At 42.3% G+C, this 23,293-nt stretch overlaps 1 protein-coding gene across 4 annotated transcripts; it reads left to right on the forward strand.

The window, feature by feature from the left end:
- Positions 1-249: 249 nt before the first annotated feature.
- Positions 250-6,565, forward strand: ACRV1 (acrosomal vesicle protein 1). Of its 4 annotated transcripts, none has more exons than XM_008071417.1 (6): positions 250-330; positions 2,439-2,507; positions 2,676-2,900; positions 2,961-3,002; positions 5,578-5,697; positions 6,425-6,565. In XM_008071417.1, exons 1-6 carry the CDS (start codon positions 282-284, stop codon positions 6,547-6,549), a joined length of 630 nt encoding a protein of 209 aa, XP_008069608.1. In that variant the 5' UTR covers positions 250-281; the 3' UTR covers positions 6,550-6,565. The 4 variants fall into 4 exon arrangements, with proteins under 4 accessions (XP_008069608.1, XP_008069609.1, XP_008069606.1 ...); XM_008071418.1 differs by having other exon boundaries at positions 2,721-2,900; XM_008071415.1 differs by having other exon boundaries at positions 2,439-2,900.
- Positions 6,566-23,293: the final 16,728 nt, after the last annotated feature.

Consider the following 23,293-nt stretch of genomic DNA (forward strand, 5'->3'; position numbering starts at 1 on the left):
GTAATACATTTTTTCTTAAGATAGGCAGATAGCCCAAATATACTACACAGAAAATATTCATTAGCTTTCACTAGTGAATTAAGGAATGAGTTACTAAGGGCCAACTGATCTCAACAAGCTACATGAGTACCTCAGAGTACAACCCATTGTGAGGAAATGTGGGTGGTTCCTGAAGTTCTAGAATTCTCAGTAGCTCTGATTCAGTACTGGGAGCTTTTGCTCAGTTTTTTTCACAGTTCTTGGGTGGCCCATAGTAGAATCCCCTCTTTCTGTAAATCCAAATGAAGTTTCTTTTACTAATCAGTCTTTCTCTGCTTGGATCTGCTGGAGGTGAGTGTTCTATCTAGGTTTCTTGTGGATACATAAAGGGCCTCCTTTAAGGTGTTTCACCTTTGAAGAAGGAATACCTGTCTCTTAGTTACCCACACCAATCTGACTCAAAATCAAGAGTAGCTAAGCAAGTTCAACTCTGAGAGCTACTGAACCAATTGATTTCTCCTAGTTATGGCTTTACAGTCAGAGGGGCCCTGGCCTGGCACAGTCTTGTTCCTACTTCTTTCAGTCACTAAACATTGGTACCTGATGCTCTATGAGATGGGAGGATAGGCCTAGAGATTCTGTAGAAGTCTAATAAAGGTTTGTCTGTTCCAATTAAGGAATCCTTGTGTAGTTACTATGCCAAGGAAAGAGAGGAGAAGATGGGGATGCGATGTGCTCAGAAAGCCATCTCAGAACACAGCAGGGCTACAAGGCCAGAGAGCTCACAAGCCTCTCCTTCATGGCTATGTTCTATCTATCCAGTTGTCTGTATCTCCTCTTTCAGGATCCCCCAGTCATGGTGGGCTGTGTTCCCTGCTGCCTTCTACAGGAAAAAAGAAAAGCCATGAGCTCTGAGCTGTTAGTGAAGTGACAATATATTTTCTATAATGTCAACTGTCAGAGATTTTGCTTTTGCTTTGTTAGGTTTTCAAAAGTTGACTCAAAAATGTAACTACACAGCCACCAGATGGTAGTATATGCCAGTCAATAGTGAAGCAATGAGTCATAAATCCTAAGAATTGTTAAGAAATTAATATGCTTTTTCAAGCCTCCGTTCTATACCAGAAGCAACTGTTTATTAAAACTTCTGTTAACTAAAGAATCAGTCAAGTAGATAGTATTTATGTAATAAGTTTTTAAAACAAAAACTTCTCTTGAATAGCTTACTGACAAAAAAACCCCAACAAAAAAAAACCTCTTAAAAGCCTTACTAAATCTTATCTTTCCATTATATAATATATTCTAACTCTAGTCTTTTAGAAAGTCATTGATTTTAAGTACTAGAGTGTGCCCAGAAAATGTATCTATTGTAGAATTCTCACAGAGTTCGAGTACTCAGCGGCTTTGGACCACCTCAACCTCAAAGAGACTATATCACTTCTCTCAACTTTTGGCTAGAATAACTCAGATGTATGGTTTGCTTGTCCTCTTCTAGGTGGCTTGATTTGTCAGAGTAATAAATTGGTGCTTCCTTTCAGTTAAAATGAAAATCACACTTAAGAAATATTTGTCTGACAGTCATTAAATGAGATGGATTAAAGATACAAGAGATGGGCCAGAAGAGAATAACCATCTAGAAGTCTTGTAATTCCTAGTGTAAGGTGGGGAGAAAAAAAATTAAAATGAATGGAGCACTAGATAATGGTGCATTTTACAATTTACGCTATTAAATACTCATGACAACTCCATGAAGTAAGTATAAATGGTATGTCACAAGGGATCTCAATTCAGAGATATATAAGTCAAGAATTTTTCATCTTAATAATTTAAAGCAACATTGCTTTCTGAGTCACCAACCCACATGGACTGGGGATTCAGTGTGAGAAAGAACTTGACCTTATCAAATAAAGGTGACTTAATCCCTTCTGATAAGTCTTGGGGGCTCATTAGATATTTGTCATCATCTAGTTTAAAGTTTATCCTGTCCAAAGGTTTAAATCTTTGTACCTTAATTTAGGCTACAATGATTCAGGTATTAAAAGATTTTTAAATACCTGGGAGGGCTGGTGGTAGACTTCTGATTATAATTATAATGTAAAATTAATACATTGATTTTCTGATGCCAACTTTGTCAGGGAGACATATTCATTTCCCATCAGGTGCTTTAGGTGCATGGGAGAGTGAGTCTCCCTGTGTAGTTCTTAACATTGTGGATCTTAAAATTCTTCCCTTCAATCCCAGAGGTGGTCTCTGTGTTTCATTAAACACCTCTGTCCTCTGGTCTCTTGAGGGTACTTAATTGACTTCTCTCAACATCTGGACTATCTCCAGGTGCCTAATCTAGGCCAATAGGAAACCTAGGGGTCTTCCAACATTGGCTTCTCTCCATAGGAAGGTAGTCTTTGCCCTATTCTCTCTCTCAACTTCACTGTCTCTCTTCTGTTCCTTTTCCATCACAGGAGCATCAGGTCAGCCTGATGAACCTTCTGGCTCTATTGATCATCAAGCTTCAGTTCAACAACTTCCAGGTGAGTACTTTTCACTTGCAAACCCTTCCAATGCTGAGGCTTTATATGAGACTTCCTCGGGCGAGAACACTTTAAGCGAGCACAGTTCAAGTGAACATGGTTCAAGTGAGCATGCTATGGCCGAGCATACTTCTGAAGAACACCCAGCTGCAGGTGAACATGCTTCAGCTGAGCATGCTGCAGGTGAGCATGCTGCAGGTGAGCATGCTGCAGGTGAGCACACTTCAAGTGAACAGCCTTCAGGTGAGCACGCCTCGAGTGAACAGCCTGTGGCTGAGCACACTTTGGGTGAGCACGCCTCGAGCGAACAGCCTGTGGGTGAGCACGTCTCGAGTGACCAACCTTCGGGCGAGCATGTCTCGGGTGAACAGCCTTCGGGTGAGCATGCCGCAGGTGAACAGCTTTCGAGTGATACTGCCTCAAGTGAACAGCCTTCGGGTGAGCACATCTCAGGAGAACAACCTTCGGATGCACCACTTTCAAGCACATCTTTAGGTGAGCCACATTTGGATGGGTGCTAGTCCTTGACTTCAGGGGGGAGGTGGGGCACACATCAAGAAAAGTCAATTTTAAGAAAGGAGTGCAGAAGAAGAAAAGTGTTAGCACTCCTAAACAGCTCTTCCAAAGACTCTAGGTCTCTTCACAATAATACCACAAAACAAGATCCAGGTTTTGTGCAGCCTTTGAAGGTTAAACAATTTGGAGGATCTGCTTTAAGAAAAATAACACAAATACAAAATGTCAGTAGCCCCTCCAACTCCATTCTCCATAAATTATAACTACAAATACAAATGTCCATGGCTTCCCTAGAAGGGGCTCATGGAAGAGCACAGTTTTGAAGACTAATCTTCATTAGATTCATGCTAAACCTACCTCTTTTTTTTTTTTTTTTTTTGAGTTGGAGTCTCACTCTGTCACCCAGACTGGAGTGCAGTGGCCGCTCCTGGCCACCGCAGCCTCGACTCGCTGGGCTCCGGCGATCCTTCCGCCTCAGCCTTCCGAGTAGCTGGAATTACAAGCATGCGCTACCACGCCCGGCTGATTTTTTGATTTATTGTAGAGATGAGGTCTCGCTGCCCAGGCGGGTCTCGAACCCTCAGGCTCAGGCAATCCACTCACCTCAGCCTCCCAAAGGCAGGGGATTACAAGCTGAGCCACTGAGCCCGGCTTAAACCTACCTCTTAAGAAACTATGTTAGAATGCTATAACTTTGCAAATCCTGTAAAGAAATGTCTAGCACTACAGCTGATGGGGGCTTTTTTTGTTTGAAAAAAGAGTATAAAGCTTTTATCTGTTAGATCTAGAAATAAGTTCCCAGGACAACTGCTATTTTATTGTTTTTATTTAAAAGGCATTGTTCAGGCTGGGCTCGGTGGCTCAGCCTGTAATCCCGCGCCTTGGGAGGCTGAGATGAGTGAATTGCCTGAGCCCGTGGGTTCGAGACCTGCCTGGGCAACTTGGCGAGACCTCATCTCTACAATAAATCAAAACCTTAGCCGGGCGTGGTAGCGTGCACCTGTAGTTCCAGCTACTTGGAAGGCTGAGGCAGGAGGATCGCCAGAGCCCAGCAGGTCGAGGCCACGGTGGCCGGGAGCAGCCACTGCACTCCAGTCTGGGCGACAGAGTGAGACTCCAACTCAAAAAATAAAAGGCATTGCTCAGAGAAGAAAAACAAGATCCAACATTTAATGCCTCAAGTTATTGGGGGATTTTGTTTGTTTTTGAGTCAAAGTCTCACTCTATCACCCAAGCTGGGGTGCAGTGGCATGCTCATAGCCACCACAGCCTTGACCTGCTGGGCTCAAGTGATCCTTCTGCCTCAGTCTTCCAAGTAGCTGAAACCACAGGCAGCGCCACCACACCTGGCTAATTTTTAAAAATTTATTGTAGAGATGAGGTCTTGCCATGTTGCTCAGGCTGGTCTCGAACTCCCGAGTTCAGGCAATCCTCTCATCTCCACCTCCCAAAGTGCTGGGATTACAGGTTTGAGCCACCACACCTGGCGATGCCTCAAGTTATTACACATAAATACTTCATGTTTGATCCCATTGCATAAGGATTATTCTTCTAAGTCTTTAGATGAAAAAAGTGAAGCTAAGTAATATGCCCAATGTCATATGGCTAGAAAGCTTTAGATTCAAACTTAAGTCTGTGCATAGCCCACACTCTTTCTGCTTTATTATGCTTCCCCGAATGGGGGATTAGAAGTAGCAATAGTAAAAGAGCCAGTATAGAAGCATTTCAAGAAAAATACTGTTAGTGATTTTCAATAAGGTAATTTTGAACATGGAGAATGGTGCAGATTCTTTTTTTTTTTTGAGTTGGAGTCTCACTCTGTCGCCCAGAATGGAGTGCAGTGGCCGCTCCCGGCCACCGCAGCCTCGACCTGCTGGGCTCTGGCGATCCTTCCTCCTCAGCCTTCCGAGTAGCTGGAATTACAGGCATGTGCTACCACGCCCGGCTGATTTTTTGATTTATTGTAGAGATGAGGTCTCGCTGCCCAGGCGGGTCTCGAACCCGCGAGCTCAGACAATCCACTCACCTCAGCCTCCCAAAGGCGTGGGATTACAGGCTGAGCCATCAAGCCAGGCGGTGCAGATTCTTTACAGGGTTTGCAACATTACAGCATTCTAACATAGTTTATTAATCAGTCAAATATGATTCTGAGTGTGTGCACCTTGAGGATAAGAGTATGATGGAGAGTACAAAAAAGAGATAATCATATATTTTGTTCCTACTGCATCAAAAATGACAGAAAGGCATCTAATTTAAAATGTCCAGTAAGTCAATGGGGATATGGACTGGAGTAAAAGTATCAGAGAAATAAATATGAGACTCATCAACAATGAGGTTCATAGATGAAGCAGTAAGAATGAGAAATGTCCTCTGAAACGACTCTGTCAGACACAGGGCCCTCAGACCCCCCAAAAAACAAAAGAGTGATCAACTTCTGAAATGCAGCATGTCAGTGAATGGTATCCATACTTCATTTTTGCCCATGCTTCCCCAGGTGTGTGACTCAAGGTTGCAACCCTGGTTCATCATCATAATACTTATCTTAAATTTTCAGGTGCAATGTTAAATTGTCACACATGCGCTTATATGAATAATCAAGGACAATGTCTTCGTGGAGAGGGAATCTGCACCACTCAGAAGTCCCAGCAGTGCATGTTAAAGAAAATCTTTGAAGGTTTGTGGGGACTTCATGAGGTAATCTTTGGGAAGGTAATGAGTTTCATTGTGAATACAGTAAGTTTTAGACGTCCTTAGCATATCGGTATGGGGATGATGATTAGTCAGTCAGAAATGTGAGAATTCCATTTGGGAGAGTAGAGATAATTGAATCCAGAGAAGTAGATGAGCAGTGGAGAAGATCTAGTAAGGAGAAGAGAGTACCAAGAAAGAAGGTGTAGTCAACAGCATTATGTGCATGCAAAGAAGTCAAAAAGTCCTCAGAAAAGGCTATAGAATTTGGTCGGTCAACCTCTGTGACCGTTGAGAGATAAGTTTTAGCACAGTGGGATCATGATTCAGAGTGTCAGGAGCCAGGATATGAATGGAGACAAAGTTAAAATGAGCAGAAAAGCCAGATCTCTGGAAAGATTTGAAGGAAAGGAAGGATAATGGTAGGAGAATAGCATGGCCAAGAGAAGTATTTTTGAGTTTGAGGGAAATTAGCATGTTTGTAAACCAAAAAGGGAGTCAGAAGAAAGGAAAAGATTGATGATATGAGAGATGAGTAGACAACAGCTGGGGTCTAGATCCCAGGGAAAGCAAATAGAAGGGAAGGGGAGGCAGAATATACAAGTAGAGGTCTGCACCACCCCTGCATGGAGACATTGAGGATCATATAAATAAAGACTGAAGTTAGAGGAGGAAGCTTTCGACACACTACAGTTTGTCTCTGCTCCTTTCAGGTGGAAAACTTCAATTTATGGTTCAGGGATGTGAGAACATGTGCCCATCTATGAACCTCTTCTCCCATGGAACCAGGATGCAAATTATATGCTGTCGGAATCAATCTTTCTGCAACAAGATCTAGAAGGCGTGCCTTACTTTAGACAAGATGCTCAAATATCTTCTCTTTCCTCTCCTATTCATACCATTATCCATTCTTCTGTCTTCCCTGCTCCAATTCCATCTCTCAATATTCCTTTTACTTTTTCCAATAAATTCTTCATGACAAAAAACATAGGTTTCACATAGTCTTCTTTCCCCATCAGTCTAGTTGCAGAGTAAATCTGATCTTTCTTCCACCTCACACTCTAAAGTGTTTTGCAACCATTTCTTATTTATGAAACTGAAGGGGTCTTTCGGGGCAGGGACAACAAAAAGGAATGTAAAGTAGGTATTAATCTTTTATAGGGCTTAAACAATATTGCAAGTACTTCTTTCTGACACTGCCAACTTTCCATGCTGATATTCCTCCAACCCCATCCATTTATTGTGGTATACAAAACTCGACCTTCTTTGGCTCTTGAGTTTTCAGTCTTCAGTAGTCCACTATTGACACAATGATAACAATAAAATGATTCCTTATTTGCCATAATAGCAGCAATCCATAATGCTTAAATCATTTTTTCACACAAAGTGTTACTGGACTCAGCATAGAGGGACAAATGGAAATACAAAAGAGTTCCTCATGTTTTATTATGCTATGTTCCTCAAAGTGTTTTCAAATACGTGGTCTCATCTAATCATCAGAAAAGACCCCAAAGGGTGAATAGGAAAGATAGCATCATCCTTTATTTTACAAATAAGAAATATGACATAAAGATGTTGTATTTATTCACATTTCATGTTGTTCCAAATTTGCTGAGGTTACAAAGACAGAGAAAGCCAAGGTCAGATTCCAAAACCAAATCTGCATTATCTCAATCTGAGCTGTTTCTGCCACGCTGTGATATGAGCCAGAATGGTTCTTTGCAGAACAAAATCAACCTTTGCCTCTTACACAGCTTATCTCCTTTATTCCTCTGTTTCCACAAACCTTGTTTAAAGGCTCCTGAGTTCAGCTGGGTGATGTTAATGAGGTTGGCAAAGCAAAAACCTTTAATTTGATAAGGTTCAATTTGTCATATTTTTAAGTTTTAGGGATAGAGCTTTTGGCTTCATGCCTAAGAACACTTAGAACAGTATATCAAGAAGGTTAATTTTACTGTATGTAACATTTAAAAATTTAATATATATTCGTTATGGTCCCTTCTTCCAAAACATTATTGGTAACAGGCTCTTCACTGGCAATAATTGGTAGGCTGGAAGATAATGGAATATCTTCAATTTTCTGAGTAAAAATTATTTTACACATACACTCCAATCTCTAGATAATATAGCATTCACAAATAAAGACCTGGCCAGATCTGATGGCTCAAGCCTATAATGCCAGCACTTTGAGAGGCTGAAGTGGGAGGATTGCTTCAGGCCAGGAGTTCACAACCAGCCTGGGCAAAATAATGAGACCTCATCTCTCCAAAAAAAAATAAAAAAATTTACCAGGAATAGTGGCACGCACCTGTAGTCCCAGTTATTCAGCAGGCTGAGGCAGAAGGATTGCCTGAGCCTGGGAGGTTGAGGCTCCAGTGAACTGTGATTGTGCCACTACACTCCAGCCTGGGCAACAGAGTGAGACCCTGACTCAAAAAAAATTTTTTTTGAGAAAAATAAATAAAGGCCCCAAACCAGGAACTAAAATCCCAAATGAATTCTCAATTTGAGATATAGTTTACAGGAAGTTTACAAGAAGGGAAATGAAAGCCTGCCAAGATTATTGGCACTATTTTTTTCAGGAGAGTAGATAAATACTAGCTATAGATGTCGAAAAAATATAAGTTCAAAGATGCTGTTAAAACTTAAGGAGCCAGCCGGGCTCGGTGGCTCAGCCTGTAATCCCGTGCTTTGGGAGGCTGAGGTGAGTGGATTGCCTGAGCCCGCGGGTTTGAGACCCACCTGGGCAACTTGGCGAGACCTCATCTCTACAATAAAAATAAAAAAAGTAGTGGGCGTGGTAGTGCGGGCCTGTAGTTCCAGCTACTTGGAAGGCTGAGGCAGAAGGATTGCCGGAGCCCAGCAGGTCGAGGCTGCGGCGGCCACCGCACTCCAGTCTGGGCGACAGAGTGAGACTCCAACTCAAAAAACAAAAACAAAAACAAAACGTAAGGAGCTTAGCACAGTGGCACATGCCTGTAGTCCCAGCTACTCAGGAGGGTGAGGTGGGAGAATCACTTAACCCCAGAAGTTCAAGAACAGCCTGGGCAACATAGCGAGACCTGTCATAAAAAAATAAAAAATAATTTAAGAGTAGGGAAGTTCTGGTTTCCATTTTTGGTGCAATAGTTTGGTTAAACTAACGCTTCCACAGATAACAATTATAAACTCTGGAGGAAAAAAAAAAGGTCTGAAAGTTTCTTCAAAAGAGCTGAAGAAAAGAATTTCTAAAAAGAGAGATTTGCAAGTTTGTGTCTGAGAGTACTTCTCAATCTATGCATCACAGGGTGACAAAAAGCCATAGTCTTATTGGTGTGCAGTTTCACAGAACATAGATTAGAACTGACAGAGAAGTTGTAAAATTATGGGAAAATCCTGGAAAGAAGGAGACCACAAAGGAGATAATAAACTCTAACCAAATTATTGGCTAATCACTTGACTCCAGGAGGCTTGACAACAATAGCATCTGAACAGTGAAAAAACTGAGCAGAGATTTTAGCTTCTGTCTACACCAAAGGAGACAGAGTTGGGAGTTCAAATCCTCCTAGTTAACTACCTAGAGCCAAACTATAAAATATTAAAGAAGGTTTATTCTGAGCCAATATGAGTGACCATGGACTGGGGTATAGTCTCAAGAGGTCCTGAGAAAGTATGCCTGGAGTAACTGGATAGGTTTGGTTTTATATATTTTTAGAGAGACAGGAGTTACAAGCAAAGACATAAATTAATACATGAAAGGTATATATTAGTTCAGTCCTAAGAGATGGGATATCTTGAAGTAGTTGGGGGGGGAGATTACATGTCATAGGTGGATTAAAAGATGTTCTGACTGGCAATGGCATCAGTTGAAAGAATTAAGCTTTTTCTAAAGACTTGAGAAGTCAGTAGAAAGCAATAAGGTAAAGAGGTTGTGGAAACCAAGGCCCTTGTTATATGGATCAAGTCTTGTAGGTGGCAGCCCTTAGAGAATATGTGATACTATACTAGAGTAAGGTTGGAATCTGGTATCTTATTGCCACAAATTCTGTTTTGTCTGTTTTAATGTTAATATGGTCAGTTGTACCTGAACTCCAAAAGAGAGGCAGTATAATAAGATGTGTCTGACCACCCTACCCAACATGGCCTGGAATTTCATTTTTTAGGTTTCTCTGGGATCCCTTAAGCCAAGAAGAGATCCATCCAGTTAGGTGGGGGTTGGTGGGGGGGGGGCTGGGATTTTATTTTTTGGTTTGCAAGAGAAACATAGAGTCCAAAATCTCTACAGTTCATCATACATGTCTACTTGTAATAAAAAGTTAACACATAGAAAAAGTAGGGAACTGTGATCAATATCCAAGAGAAAAAAAAAGCAGTCTATAGATCTTGACCCCACTATTAACCAGATATTGGAATTAATGAACAAAGGCATAAGCAGCTACAGATATATGTTCAAGAACTTAAAGGAAAATAGTATCATATGAACAAACAAATAATCTTGACATAGATATATAGAGGCTATAAAAAAAACAACTGAATATTTTAGAACAGAGAAGTATAACAACTAAAAAAAAAAAATCCCTAGATGGTTTAATAGCATATTGAAGATCATGTAAGAGTAACTAAATTGAAGACAGATCAATAATAATTACTGAATCTGAGAAAAATAATTAAAGAAAATAAACAGACTCAATGACTTGCAAAATGATATCAAACATCAAAATATGTAAGTTATTGTACCCCAAAAGAGTAAGAGATAATGAGACAGAAAATGCATTTAAATAAATAAAACTAAAAATTTCCCAAACTGTGTGAAAAACATAGAGATCTAAGATGCTCAGTGAAGCTGGACATGGTGGCTCATGTCGGGGACCGACTGCAAAGGTCTGCCTTCTGACATGGTCAAGGAGACTGATGACCCCGGATGGCATGGCACGTCCAGGAAAGCGGCAGTTCTGCTTCTCCTGCTTTGCCTAGTCATGCTGCCAGTGGAAATCCTAGGGTTTGAGAAACTACAGCTTGCTAATCAACCACAGAAAATAGACTCCAGGGGGTGGCGGGGAATTTTATCTACTCACCCCGTGGTTATAGCACAGAGAGGAAAAATCATAGTCCATCCTGTAGTGACGTACCTAGATATCCCCATTAAATTACCAGACAAATCTTATACCCCCTTAAGGGAAACCCCCAACATTATACTAAGAAACTGGGGCTGGTATTATAGGGGCCCTGGAGGTCGGCCTGCCAATGCACGAGCAGGAACCCACTTGCCCTGCCAAGGAATTATAAATGAAAACTATAAATATCATGTGTTCCTTAAAGGCAAACTGGAACCATTTGGTCTTGATTGGAGACAAGTCAGAGAGATATGGGGCTGTAGATGGAGGCCTACTAATTGTAGATTGTTGTGCAGTTTGTACCGGCAGGACCCCGAGAAATGTCAGTGTTCCAAAGATTGGTTTCTCTATGATTAATTACACAAATAAAAGTTTAGTCCATTGTGGCAGAAAATATTTGCGAAAGTATACTTAGCTATAGTTAAATATCTAACAGGTTGACCTTTGCTGTTATGTGATTTCTAGGAAAAGTTTAGACATTAGTTTTAATAGAAGGTTTATGTTTAATTTTGAAAGATCATGGGTATTTAAGTATAGTGTAATGGCATTTCTGTGTTATGAGTGTATTTAACTTTAAAGGAATAATCGCATAAGTTTTTTGCTTCATAGCTTTAAGAAAAATGATTGTATCTAATTGTTAAGGTATGAGAAGAGTACGTAAAAGGTTTCACATGATTGTCCACCTAACCATAAAAATATGAGAAGAATACTCGGAAGGTTGCACATAACTATCATCAATGTTCTAAGAAACCTGTTTTGGGAAATTTGAATGACTTCAAGAAAGATTTTTCATGTATGTTACCTAAAAAGTTATGTAACAAAAAGGTACATATACTAAAGGCTTGCTGTCAATAAATGAGCAGTCCCACATAAGCATCAGGTCTGTGTCCATTCATTCGCCAATGCCGCTCATCCTTCGGGAAACCCTGAACCTGCTGGAGCTGGACTCCGGCAGGCTCACACCTGTAATCCCAGCACTTTGGGAGGCCAAGACGAGAGGACTGCCTGAGCCCAGGAGTTTAAGACCAGCCTGGGCAACATGGCAAGACCTCATCTCTACAATAAATCAAAAAGTTAGACGGGCTTGGTAGTGTGTGCCTGTAGTTCCAGCTACTTAGAGGACTAAGGCAGAAGGATCACCTGAACCCAGGAAGTCAAAGATGCAATAGCCATTGCACTACAGCCTGGGTGACAGAATAAGATGCTGACTCAAACAAATAAACAAAAAAATAAGATGTTCAGGAAATCAAAGGCAGAATAAATACAAAGAAAAACACCTGGCAGCACACTAGGCAAATTATTAAAATTCAAAGATAAATAAAAAAATTCAAAACTGATCCAAAGAAAAAAACCACTTTACATATAGGGAAACACATCCAAATGCTAACTAACTTCTCATCAGAACCAATGGAGTAGAAAACAAGAGAATACCTTTAAAGTACCACCACCACCAACAAAAAACTATCAGTCAGAATGTTATCTCTGAGACAATTACCCTTCAAAAATGAAGGGCGTGGTAGCGCAAGCCTGTAATTCCAGCTACTTGGAAGGCTGAGGCAGAAGGATCGCCGGAGCCCAGCAGGTCGAGGCTGCAGTGGCTGGGAGCGGCCACTGCTCTCCAGTCTGGGTGACAGAGTGAGACTCCAAATCAAAAAAAAAAAAAAATGAAGGTAACAAAGATTTTTGTTTTTTGAGTTGGAGTCTCACTCAGGCTAGAGGGCAGTGGCACGCTCCTGACCACCGGAGCCTTGACCTGCTGGGCTCTGGCGATCCTTCCGCCTCAGCATTCCAAGTAGCCGAAACTACAGGTGCACGCTACCACGCATGGCTAATTTTGATTTATTGTAGAGATGAGGTCTGGCCAAGTTGGCCGGTGGGTCTCGAACTCACAGGCTCAGCAATCCTTTCGCCTTGGCCTCCCGAAGTGCTAGGATTACAGGCTAAGCCACTGAGTCCTGCCTACAAAGACATTTTCGTATAAACAAAAATTAACAGAATTCACAATCAACAGACCTGCACAACAAGAAAAGCCTAACGGAATTTCTTCAGGCAAAAGAGAAAAGACACTAGATAGAAACTCCAACCTACAGAAAGAAACTAACAGCACCAGACATGGTAAAGATGTCGATAAATGTTAGACATATATACAATTTTTCTTAAAAGCCATACCTGCTTCAAGCAAAAATAATTTTTAATATAAGTAGACACACAGGACAATAAAAGCACAAAGGATGAGGAGGTAAATGGACCTATACTTCTAAAAGCCTCTTTTTATTTATTTACTTATTTTTTTGAGTCAAGGTCTCACTCTGTTGCCCAAGCTGGAATGCACTGACATGATCATGGCTCACTTGACCTCCTGGGCTCAAGCAACCCTTCTGCCTCAGCCTGCCAAGTAACTGAGACTACAGGTACGTACGACTATGCCCAGTTAATTTTTTTTGTTGTTCTTGGGGGGAGATAAACTCTCACTACATTGCCTAAGCTAGTCTCAAACTCCTAATCTCAAGCAATCCTCTCGTCTAGGCCTTCCAAAGTGATGGGACTGATAGAGTAGGCAGGTTAGACTAGGAAAATTTTAGGGCTATAGAGATGCTCCAAGCTCATTAATACCTTGCAGCAGCTAGTGCAGAACCACACATGCAAGCAAGTAACCTAGCTATAGGAAACTTCATACCTACCTATCTGTTACTCTTAACAGATAATACCTATACCACTGTAGTCTGGTTGTAGTCCATCTATACAGGATGCTTGTTGCCAGAGCTGACAACCAAGGCAGGAACTAGCTTAGAGACCTCGGAGGATGTATATCAATAGCCAAGGTTGATCTAGATAACCGTTAACCTTCATTGTAATAATATTAACATAAAACTACCCTGGGGAGCCTCCTACTCCCATGATATACCATGACAGTACTGGTATGACCCTATAAGGCCTGAAACTCCCCTGCCCAATGTGAGGGAAAAGTAACAAAGACCCAGCTCTAAAGCCATCCATTTCTAGGAAAGCCTATTCCTCAGTACCCCTAAGAATAAAAGTTATAGCTCAACAATAATTGGGGGCAGAAACTTTCTTTAAAATTAAGCAGGTGCCATGGCTTGCCTGTAGTCCCAGCTACTTGGGAGGCTGAGGTGGGAGGATTCCTTGAGCCCAGGTACCTGGTTGAGATAGCAAAACTCTGCCTAAAAAATAAAAAAAAAAAAAAGTTTTTTTGGTTCACAAGCATGATGATTGGGTATTCACATGCAAATGTGAGATGTGCCACATTCAAACCTTGTTACATCAGCACATAACTCATCTGACAATGAAAAAAAGAAAAAAAAGTAAATTTTGACATCAAAAATTCTCAATGTGAGGGGAAAAGGGAGTTAATGCATACAGGTTTTTTGGGAAGAGGAGGTTGTTTCTTTTTTCTTCTTTGTTTTAATGACCAAAGTTAAGTTGATATCAGTTTTAAATAACTTATTATACTGCAGGATGTTTCTTTTCTTTTTTTTTTTTTTGAGTTGGAGTCTCACTCTGTCACCCAGACTGGAGTGCAGTGGCCGCTCCCGGCCACCGCAGCCTCGACCTGCTAGACTCCAGCGATCCTTCTGCCTCAGCCTTCCAAGTAGCTGGAACTACAGGCGTGCACTACCACACTTGGCTAATTTTTTCGATTCATTGTAGAGATGAGGTCTCACCAAGTTGCCCAGGTGGGTCTTGAACTCGTGGGCTAAGGCAATCCACTCACTTCAGCCTCCCAAGGTGTGGGATTACAGGCTGAGCCACCGAGCCCAGCGAGGATGTTTCTTATAAGTTGCATGATAACTACAAAATGAAAATTTACAATAGATGCACTAAAAATAAAAAACAACAAATTAAAACATACCACAAGAAAAATCACGTAACAATGAAGAAAGACAGAAAAGAAGAAAGAAAGGTGTCACAAAACAGCTGGAACAAGTAAAAAAGTAGAAGTAGTCAGGCCTTACCTATCAATAATAACAATGAAAGTAAAATGCACTAAATTCTCTAATTAAAAGACAGATTGGTTGAATGGATAAAAAGAAATCAAGACTCAACCACATGCTGCTTGCAAAAAATACTTTACTTATAAAGACACATATAAACTAAAAGTGAATGAATGAAAAAAAAGTATTCCATGCAAACAGAAACAAAAAAAGAGCAGGAGTATCCATAGTTATACCAGATAAAGTATGCTATAAAGTAAAAAATTAAAAAAACACACACAAAAAAAAAAGACAAAGAAAGCCATTGTATGATGATGAAGAGGTCAATACAGCAAGAAGATACAATAGTAAATATACAGTATATGCACCCAACACCACAGAACCAAAAAGTATAAAACAAACATTACTAGATCTACAGGGAGAAACAGACTGTAGTACAATATTAGTGGACTTCAACATCACACTTTTGGCAATGGACAGAACACACAGGCAGAAAATCAATCAAGGGACATCAGAGTTCAACTGGACTCTAGACTAAATGGACCTTCCAGACATTTACAGAACATTTAATCTAACTAATGTAGAATGTACATTTCTCTCATCAATACATGAAAGGTTCTTCAGGATAGGTCATATGATACACCAACAATTTGTCTCAACAAATTTAAAAAAGTTCAAAGTCATACCAAGTACCTTTTCTGACAACATTGAAATAAAATTAAAAATCAATTAGAATAGAAACATTGGAAAATATACAAATACATAAAAATTAAACATGTTCTTGAACCCAGTTCAAATAAAAATTGAAACACAATATAACAAAACCTACGGGATATAACAACTTTAGTACTAAGAGGGACATTTATATCAATAAATGCCTACATTTAAAAAAAAAAGAAAGGCTAGACACGATGGCTCACACTTATCCCAGCACCTTGGGGCCAGGGGTTTGAGACCAGCCTAGGCAACAAAGTAAGACTTTGTCTCTATATACATACGTACAGACATACATAAAGACTTTAAATAAACAACTTAACAATGCACCTCAAGAAACTAAAAAAGTACCAGGGCAGATGCTCACAACTATAATTCCAGAACTTTGGGAGGCCAAGGCAAAATGATTGCTTGAGCCAAGAGTTCAAGACTAGCCTAGGCAGTATGGTGAGACCTTGCCTCTACAAAAATCAAAAAATTAGCTAGGATGGTGCATGAGTTTGTAGTCCCAGCTACTCAGGAGGCTGAGGTGGGAGGACTACCTGGGCCCAGAAGGTTGAGGCTGCAGTGACCCATTATCATGCCATGGCCCTCCAACCTGGGTGACGGAGACCCTGACCAAAAAAACAACAAAAAAACCTAAAAAAGAAACACCAAACCAAATCCAAAATTAATTAAAATAATAATAACAATAAAAATAAATATCAGTGCTGAAATAAAGTTGAGACTAAAAAAATAGATTAACAAAACAAAACAAAATTTAGTTAGTTAGTTAGCTAGTTGTTTTTTGTTTTTTTGGGTTTTTTTGAGTTAGAGTCTCACTCCGTCGCCCAGGTTGGAATGCAGTGGCATGCTCACCGCCACCCCGGTGACAACCTGCTAGGCTCCAGTGATCCTTCTGCCTCAGCCTTCCAGGTAGCCAGAATTACAGGCACGCACTACCGTGCCTGGCTAATTTCTGATTTATTGTAGAGACAAATTCTCATCAAGTTGCCCGGGCTGATCTCAAACTCCCAGGGCTCAGGCAATCCACTCAACTCAGACTCCCAAAGTGCTGGGATTATAGGCTCAGCTACCGAGCCTGGCCAAATTTATTTTTTGAGAAGATAAAATTGACAAACCTTTAGCTAGACTAAGGAAAAAAGAAGAGAAGACCAAAGTAGATAAAATCAGATGAAAAAGGAAAAATTATAACTGATATCACAGAAAGGCAAAGGTTCATCAGGGACATTATGAACAACTATATGCCAAAAAATTGAAAAACCTATAAGAAATGAATAAATTCCTGGATACATACAACCTACCAAGATTGTACCATGAATAAACAGAAAATCAAAACAGACCAATAACGAGTAATGAAATCAAAACAGTATTAAAAAATCTCTCATCAAAGAAAAGCTCAGGATCAGGCACAGTGACTCATGCCTATAATTCAAGCACTTTCTTAGACTGAGGCAAGAAGATTGCTTGAGTTCAGGAGTTCAAGACCAGCCTGGGCAACAAAGAAAGACCCTGTACCTACAAGAAAATTTTTTTTTAAATTAGTTGGGCAGGGTGGCATACACCTGTGATCCCCTAACCAGGAGACTGAGGTTGGAGGGTTGCTTGAGCCTAGGAGGCTGAGACTGCAGTAACCCATGATTGTGCCACTGCATAATAGCCTGGACAACAGAGCAAGACCTTAGCTACAAAAGAAAAGAAAAGAAAAACTTTGTACCTGATGGACTCACTGTTGAATTCTATCAAACATTTAAAGAACTAATATCAGTTCACTCAAACTATTCCAAAAAGTAAAAAGGAAGGAATACCATCAAACTCATCTTACCAGGCTAGAAGTTCCCAAATACCAAAACCAAGTAAAGACACAAGATTGACAGAAAACTAAAGACCAATATCCCTGATAAACATAGAAGCAAAAATTCTTAACAAAATACTATCAAACAGAATTCAACAACACATTAAAAAGATAACTCACAGCTGGGCTTGGTGGCTCAGCCTGTAATCCCGTGCCTTTGGGAGGCTGAGGTGAGTGGATTGCCTGAGCCCACAGGTTTGAGACCCACCTGGGCAACTTGGTGAGACCTCATCTCTACAAAGAATCAAAAAATCAGCCGGGCATGGTAGCGCACACCTGTAGTTCCAGCTACTTGGAAGGCTGAGGTGGAAGGATAGCCGGAGCCCAGCAGGTCAAGGCTGTGGTGGCCGGGAGTGGCCACTGCACTCCAGTCTGGGTGGCAGAGTGAGACTCCAACTCAAAAAATAAAAATAAAAAAAATAAAAATAAGATAACTCACCATCATAGAGTAAAATTCATTCCAGGATGCAAGGATGGTTCTGTGGAAGGGGGCTTAAAAAGACATCTCCAATGTCAAAAATTAGATTAAGCATAAACTCAGCCTTTGCACAGTTAAACATGTACTCAGCCTTTGCACAGTTAAAAAGTTCCCTTCCTGGAAACTGGTAACAGCTCCTGCTGGCTAGGTTAAACTGTTTAACAGCTTTTTTTTTTTTCTTCTGTGAACCCTGCTAGCATTGCTTGAAAGGTACCTAGGCCTCCAGGATGTTGTAGTTTGACCCACTTGGAAAGTCCCAATGTGGTTTTCCCCCATTTAAGCAACCCCCTATAGCTAATGGACACCCCTTGCTATGGGACTGCTATGTCCAGCAGGCAAGTGGCCGCTGGCCCGGCTCTTGGCTAATAAAAACCACTCCTTTTTATAACTTGTACTTTTGGTGTTGATGTCTGTGAATTAAGCACTTGGTCCCTATTTCATTTGGGGGCTCACCCGGGAGATCCAAGAGCTTAATCCCCAGCCCCAATCACCAGCTGACCTTATGGGTCTACATATCCATGAACCTCAGTGTTCATCGAGCCTGGTGAGTCTGTGGACTCGCAAATGACTGATTGTCATCTCTGGCAGACTCACAACGTCCCCAGAGCCCTCTGAGAGGTGAGTCAAGTTCCTGTTTTATTTGTGCACACTGCTGGTTGGACCCGCAGGAAACTTAGATGCAGCGTTAATTCCTGGGTCCGAGGTCCCAGTGAGACGTCACTGGGTCCTCCGGTATTACCCTCAGGCAGTTAGATCTGTCTGTTCAGTTTGTGTTATTGTCTTTATTTGTTCAGTGTTAGTCACTGTTGTGTCTGTCATTGGTATCAACGTTATGGGGTAGCAGTGCTCTAAGCCTCTGCAACTCGTTTTGTGCCACTTCAAGCATTTCCAAGGAGCAGTACAGCAGTCAGATTATCAGGTAAGCCAAGGAAACCAACCACCTTTTGTTCTCTCAAATGGCCCACTTTTCCTAATTGCAGCTGGCTGACAGAGGGGACCTTCAACCCTGCCATAGTGGGGAAGGTCCAACAGTTCATCTATCGACGCCACCCAGACCAGATCCCATACATCACTGCCTGGTATCTCCTGGTAATGCAGCAGCCATCATGGATAAAGAAAGCCAAAAAGAGAGCTAATTCTTCTCATGTTTTAGCCCTACAGGAAACTCCAAAAGCCAAACCTCTAGTCCTCCAGAGCCCACCAAAGGATGATGAAATTCCCCCACCCTACTCTACATCTGAGCAGGAGCAGGGGGCCCACAAGGTTCTCAGCCCGTCACTCACCAGGAGTGGGTCCTCGTATCAGCCCCTCTATCCCCCTCTTCCCCATGCATCTCTTGAGGGCCCAACCACCCCCAATAAACTGACTAGCCCCAACTCATCTTCGGGAACCTCAGAACCACAAACTCCCACAGTCCTCCCCCAGAGACAGGCCCTGGGACTAGACATGGGAGGTTTGGGAGGTGAGCCCATTATGGTTTATGTCCCTTTCTCTACTAGTGATCTTTACAATTGGAAACAATAAAATATTGCATTCTCCAGAAAACCTCAGAGCCTCATAGGCCTTCTAGAAATATGTTCTTTACCCACCTGCCCACTTGGGATGAATGTCAACAGCTCCTCCAAACCCTTTTTACTACAGAGGAAAGAGAACGAATCCATCAGGAGGCAAGGAAATTGGTCCTGGAACCGGATGGCAGACCAGCAGAGCAGGACCGTGTGGACGGTGTTGTCCCTGCTGAGAGGCCTAATTGGAACATGAACAGCGATCACAGTAGGGAGTGTCTCACCACCTATCACTGAACTCTAATGGGGGGTCTCCGGGCCACCGCCAAGTGGCCCATAAATTTGTCTAAGGTGCTGGGCTCGGTGGCTCAGCCTGTAATCCCATGCCTTTGGGAGGCTGAGGTGAGTGGATTGCCTGAGCCTGTGGGTTCGAGACCCACCTGGGCAGCGAGACCTCATCTCTACAATAAATCAAAAAATTAGCTGGGTGTGGTAGCACACGCCTGTAGTTCCAGCTACTTGGAAGGCTGAGGTAGAAGGATCGCCAGAGCCCAGCAGGTCGAGGCTGCGGTGACCGGGAGCGGCCACTGCACTCCAGTCTGGGCGACAGAGTGAGACTCCAACTCAAAACAAACAAAAATTTGTCTAAGGTAAGTGAGGTAACTCGGGGCTCACAGGAATCGCCCATGGCTTTTCTGGAATGCCTTATAAAAGCCTATTGGATATATATTCCCATAGATCCAGAGACTCCAGAAAATCAGAGGACTTTAGTTATAGCCTTTGTCTCCCAGTTGGCCCCTGATATAAGAAAGAAATTACAGAAAATTAAAGGACTTGAAGGGAAAAGTTTATCAGAATTAACTGAGGTAGCCCAGAAGGTCTAGCAGGGACTCACTTGAAGACCAACAAACCAAAAAGATGGCCAAAGTTGTAGCAGCAGCTTCACAAGAAGTTAAACTCAAGCAGCCAACAGGGAAAAGAGGAACCAAGGATTTAAAAACTCTCCCACGCTGTTCGATGAAGCTCTCCACCAAGATCTCCAAGCTTTCAGGCAAAGCACCCTGAAGTGACTCTGCTACAGTATGTAGATGATCTGTTAATCGCAGCCACATCAGAAGGTGAGTGCCTGCATGCCACCAGGCACCTGCTTAAAGAACTTCAGACTCTGGGGTATAGGGTGTCAGAAAAAAAGATTCAGCTCTGTGTGACTGTAGCCACATACCTTGGGTATAACCTCGAGGGATGTAAAAAAAAAAAAAAAATGCCTGACTGCCCAGCATATTTAGGCTATAGCAGGCATCCCAGCTCCAGGAAGCAAAAGGCAGGTCCAGGAATTCTTGGGAGCCGTAGGATACTGCTGACTATGGATCCCTAAGTTTGTTGAACTCGCAAAACCCCTCTACGAAATAAACAAGGAACCAGAGGCTAATTTTAAATGGACACCAGAGGGGGACAAAGATTTCCAATCCTTTAAAAATGCCCTGGTCTCAGCTCTGGCCCTGGCCTTGCCGGATATTAAAAAACCTCTCCACCTTTATGTGGATGAAAGATGAGGCATCGCCCAGGGGGTCCTAACCCAAAAGCTCGGCCCATGGAACAGGCCGGTCACCTACCTGTCAAAAAATTGGACCCAGTAGCCTCGGGCTGGCCACTCTGCCTGCAGGTTATAGCAGCCATTGCCGTGTTAGTAAAAGATTCAGACAAACTAACATTAGGGCAAAATCCGACTGTCACAGCCACACATGCAGTGGAGTCTTTACTCAGAGGAGCCCCTGACAAATGAATGTCGAACACCCAAATAACTCATTATCAAGCACTGCTTTTAGATCAACACAGCATCATGTTCCAGCATATCCTCAGCTTGAACCCTGCAACTTTACTACCGGAAAAAAGTCCCACGGGGTCACCACATTGTTGTTATGAAACAACTGAGTTCCAGAAGCTGCGCTGGGACCTAACCAATGTCCTGAGGACAAACCCCAAACTAACGCTTCGCTTGGATGGCAGCAGTTTCATCCAGAATGGGGTAAGCTATGCAGGGGCAGTGGTGGTCACTCTACAGGGAACTATTTGGGCTGAGCCTCTTCCACAGAGAACATCGCCCAAAAAAGCAGAACTGGTTGCCCTAACCGAGACCCTAAAAGCAGGTGAAGTAAAAGTTGTCGACATCTACACTGACAGCAGGTACACGTTTGCAACTGCACATGTTCATGGGACAATTTACAGGGAGCGAGGATTGCTCACCGCAGAGGGGAAAGCTATACAAAATAAAATGGAGGTTTTAGACCTCCTGGCAGCACTATGGGCCACCAAACAGGTGGCCATCATCCATTGCCCAGGCCACCAAAAAGGAAACTCAAAACAGGCAATAAAAAATAGAAAAGAAGATCAAGCAGCCAGAGAAACTGCTTACCGCAGAACCATCTGCCTGCTGGCGCTGCCTCCTCCAGTTCTATGTGAGCCCCCCCAAAACACAGAAGAGGACCTCCTCACTGCACAAAACTTGCAGACAACCTCAAACCCAGATGGATGGCTTCAACTTCAGGACAGCAGAACCTTCCTCCCTTGAGTCCTGGGACAACAAATCCTAAGGCAGCTCCACAAATGTACTCATTTGGAAAGGACAAAACTAACTGAACTTGTGAAAAAAAAATCCTATCTCCCTTATCTGGACCAGCTCGCCCAGGAGCTCATTCAAGGCTGTGTGTCATGCCAGCAGACTAATAATGCTAAGGTCAGTGTATCCACCCAAGGGGTTCGAGATAGGGGACTAACCCCTGGGAGACATTGGGAAATAGACTACAAAAGTCAAACCTGGGCAATATGGATATAAATACCTATTGGTCTTGGTAGACACCTTCTCAGGATGGGTCGAGGCATTTCCTACAAAAACTGAAACTGCTTCTGTTACAGTAAAAAACTCTTAAATGACATCATACCAAGATATGGTCTACCTATCTCAATAGGCTCAGATAATGGCCCAGCATTTATTTCTAAACTTACTGAAGGTATTGCAAAAACCTTGGGGATAAATTGGAAGTTACATTTTACTTATATCCCCAGAGCTCAGGACAGGTAGAAAGAATAAATTGGACACTTAAAGAGACCTTAACCAAATTAACCCTGGAAACCGGCGAAAGTTGGATTAACACTCCTTCCCTATGCCCTCTTAAGGGCCAGGTGTACCCCCTACATCAAGGGTCTGACACCCTTCAAAATTCTGTTTGGATGGCCCCCGCCGTTACTTCCAAAAATTGGACTGGAAAAAGCACTAGAACTGTCTAACCATAATTTGCTTCAGTCACGCAGGCTCTTCAAAGAGTTCAGCAAGCTGTCACTGAGACTGTGCAGGCAGCCTTCTAGAAACCGGTTCCAGAGCATCCATACCCGTTCCAGCCTGGTGACCAGGTATGGATAAAATAGCACAAAGCTGAGGCTCTCACCCCAAGGTGAGAAGGGCCCCACATAGTAATCCTTACTACTCTTATGGCCATCAAAGTCAGCAGTGTCCGCCCCTGGATTCATCATTCACAAGTAAAGGCAGCCACCACTGTGCCCCCGGAAACACAGAAAGTCGTCAAACCAGCTACTGGAGAAGATCCTCTAAAGATAAGACTTTTGTGGGGCCGGTATCTTAATCATATTCCTTGCATACTTTCCCCAGCTTGAGGCCTATTGGCCTAACCCACATAATCCCTATACTCCAGGAAACTATTCCTGGGAACTGAGAAATACCATCACTGGGACCATAATTGTCACCTACAGAGAAAGCGGGCAGCCTGTCTTTAATTTTAACCTTTGTAAATTATGGCCAGGTCTAACTCTCGGGGGCACACACACTGACAAATGTGACACCCTAGCTTATAAAAAAACCCCTTAAATCTGTTGGTTTTTATACTTGCCCGACATCAGGACCAGCCCGTTGCCACAAAGCAGGACAATACCACTGTGCTGCATGGGGGTGTGAAACTATTGCTCCTTGGA

This window comes from Carlito syrichta, unplaced genomic scaffold, assembly GCF_000164805.1.
Source record: "Carlito syrichta isolate Samal-C Ts95f unplaced genomic scaffold, Tarsius_syrichta-2.0.1 Scaffold314325, whole genome shotgun sequence".
NCBI classification, from domain to species: Eukaryota; Metazoa; Chordata; class Mammalia; order Primates; family Tarsiidae; genus Carlito; species Carlito syrichta.

Coding starts and splice junctions, on each gene's coding strand:
- ACRV1 (XM_008071415.1), top strand. CDS start 282: ATGAAGTTTCTTTTACTAATCAGTCTTTCTCTGCTTGGATCTGCTGGA. Junction 2,901..2,960: donor TTCGGGTGAGCATGCCGCAG/GTGAACAGCTTT, acceptor AGCACATCTCAG/GAGAACAACCTTCGGATGCA. Junction 3,003..5,577: donor ACTTTCAAGCACATCTTTAG/GTGAGCCACATT, acceptor TTAAATTTTCAG/GTGCAATGTTAAATTGTCAC.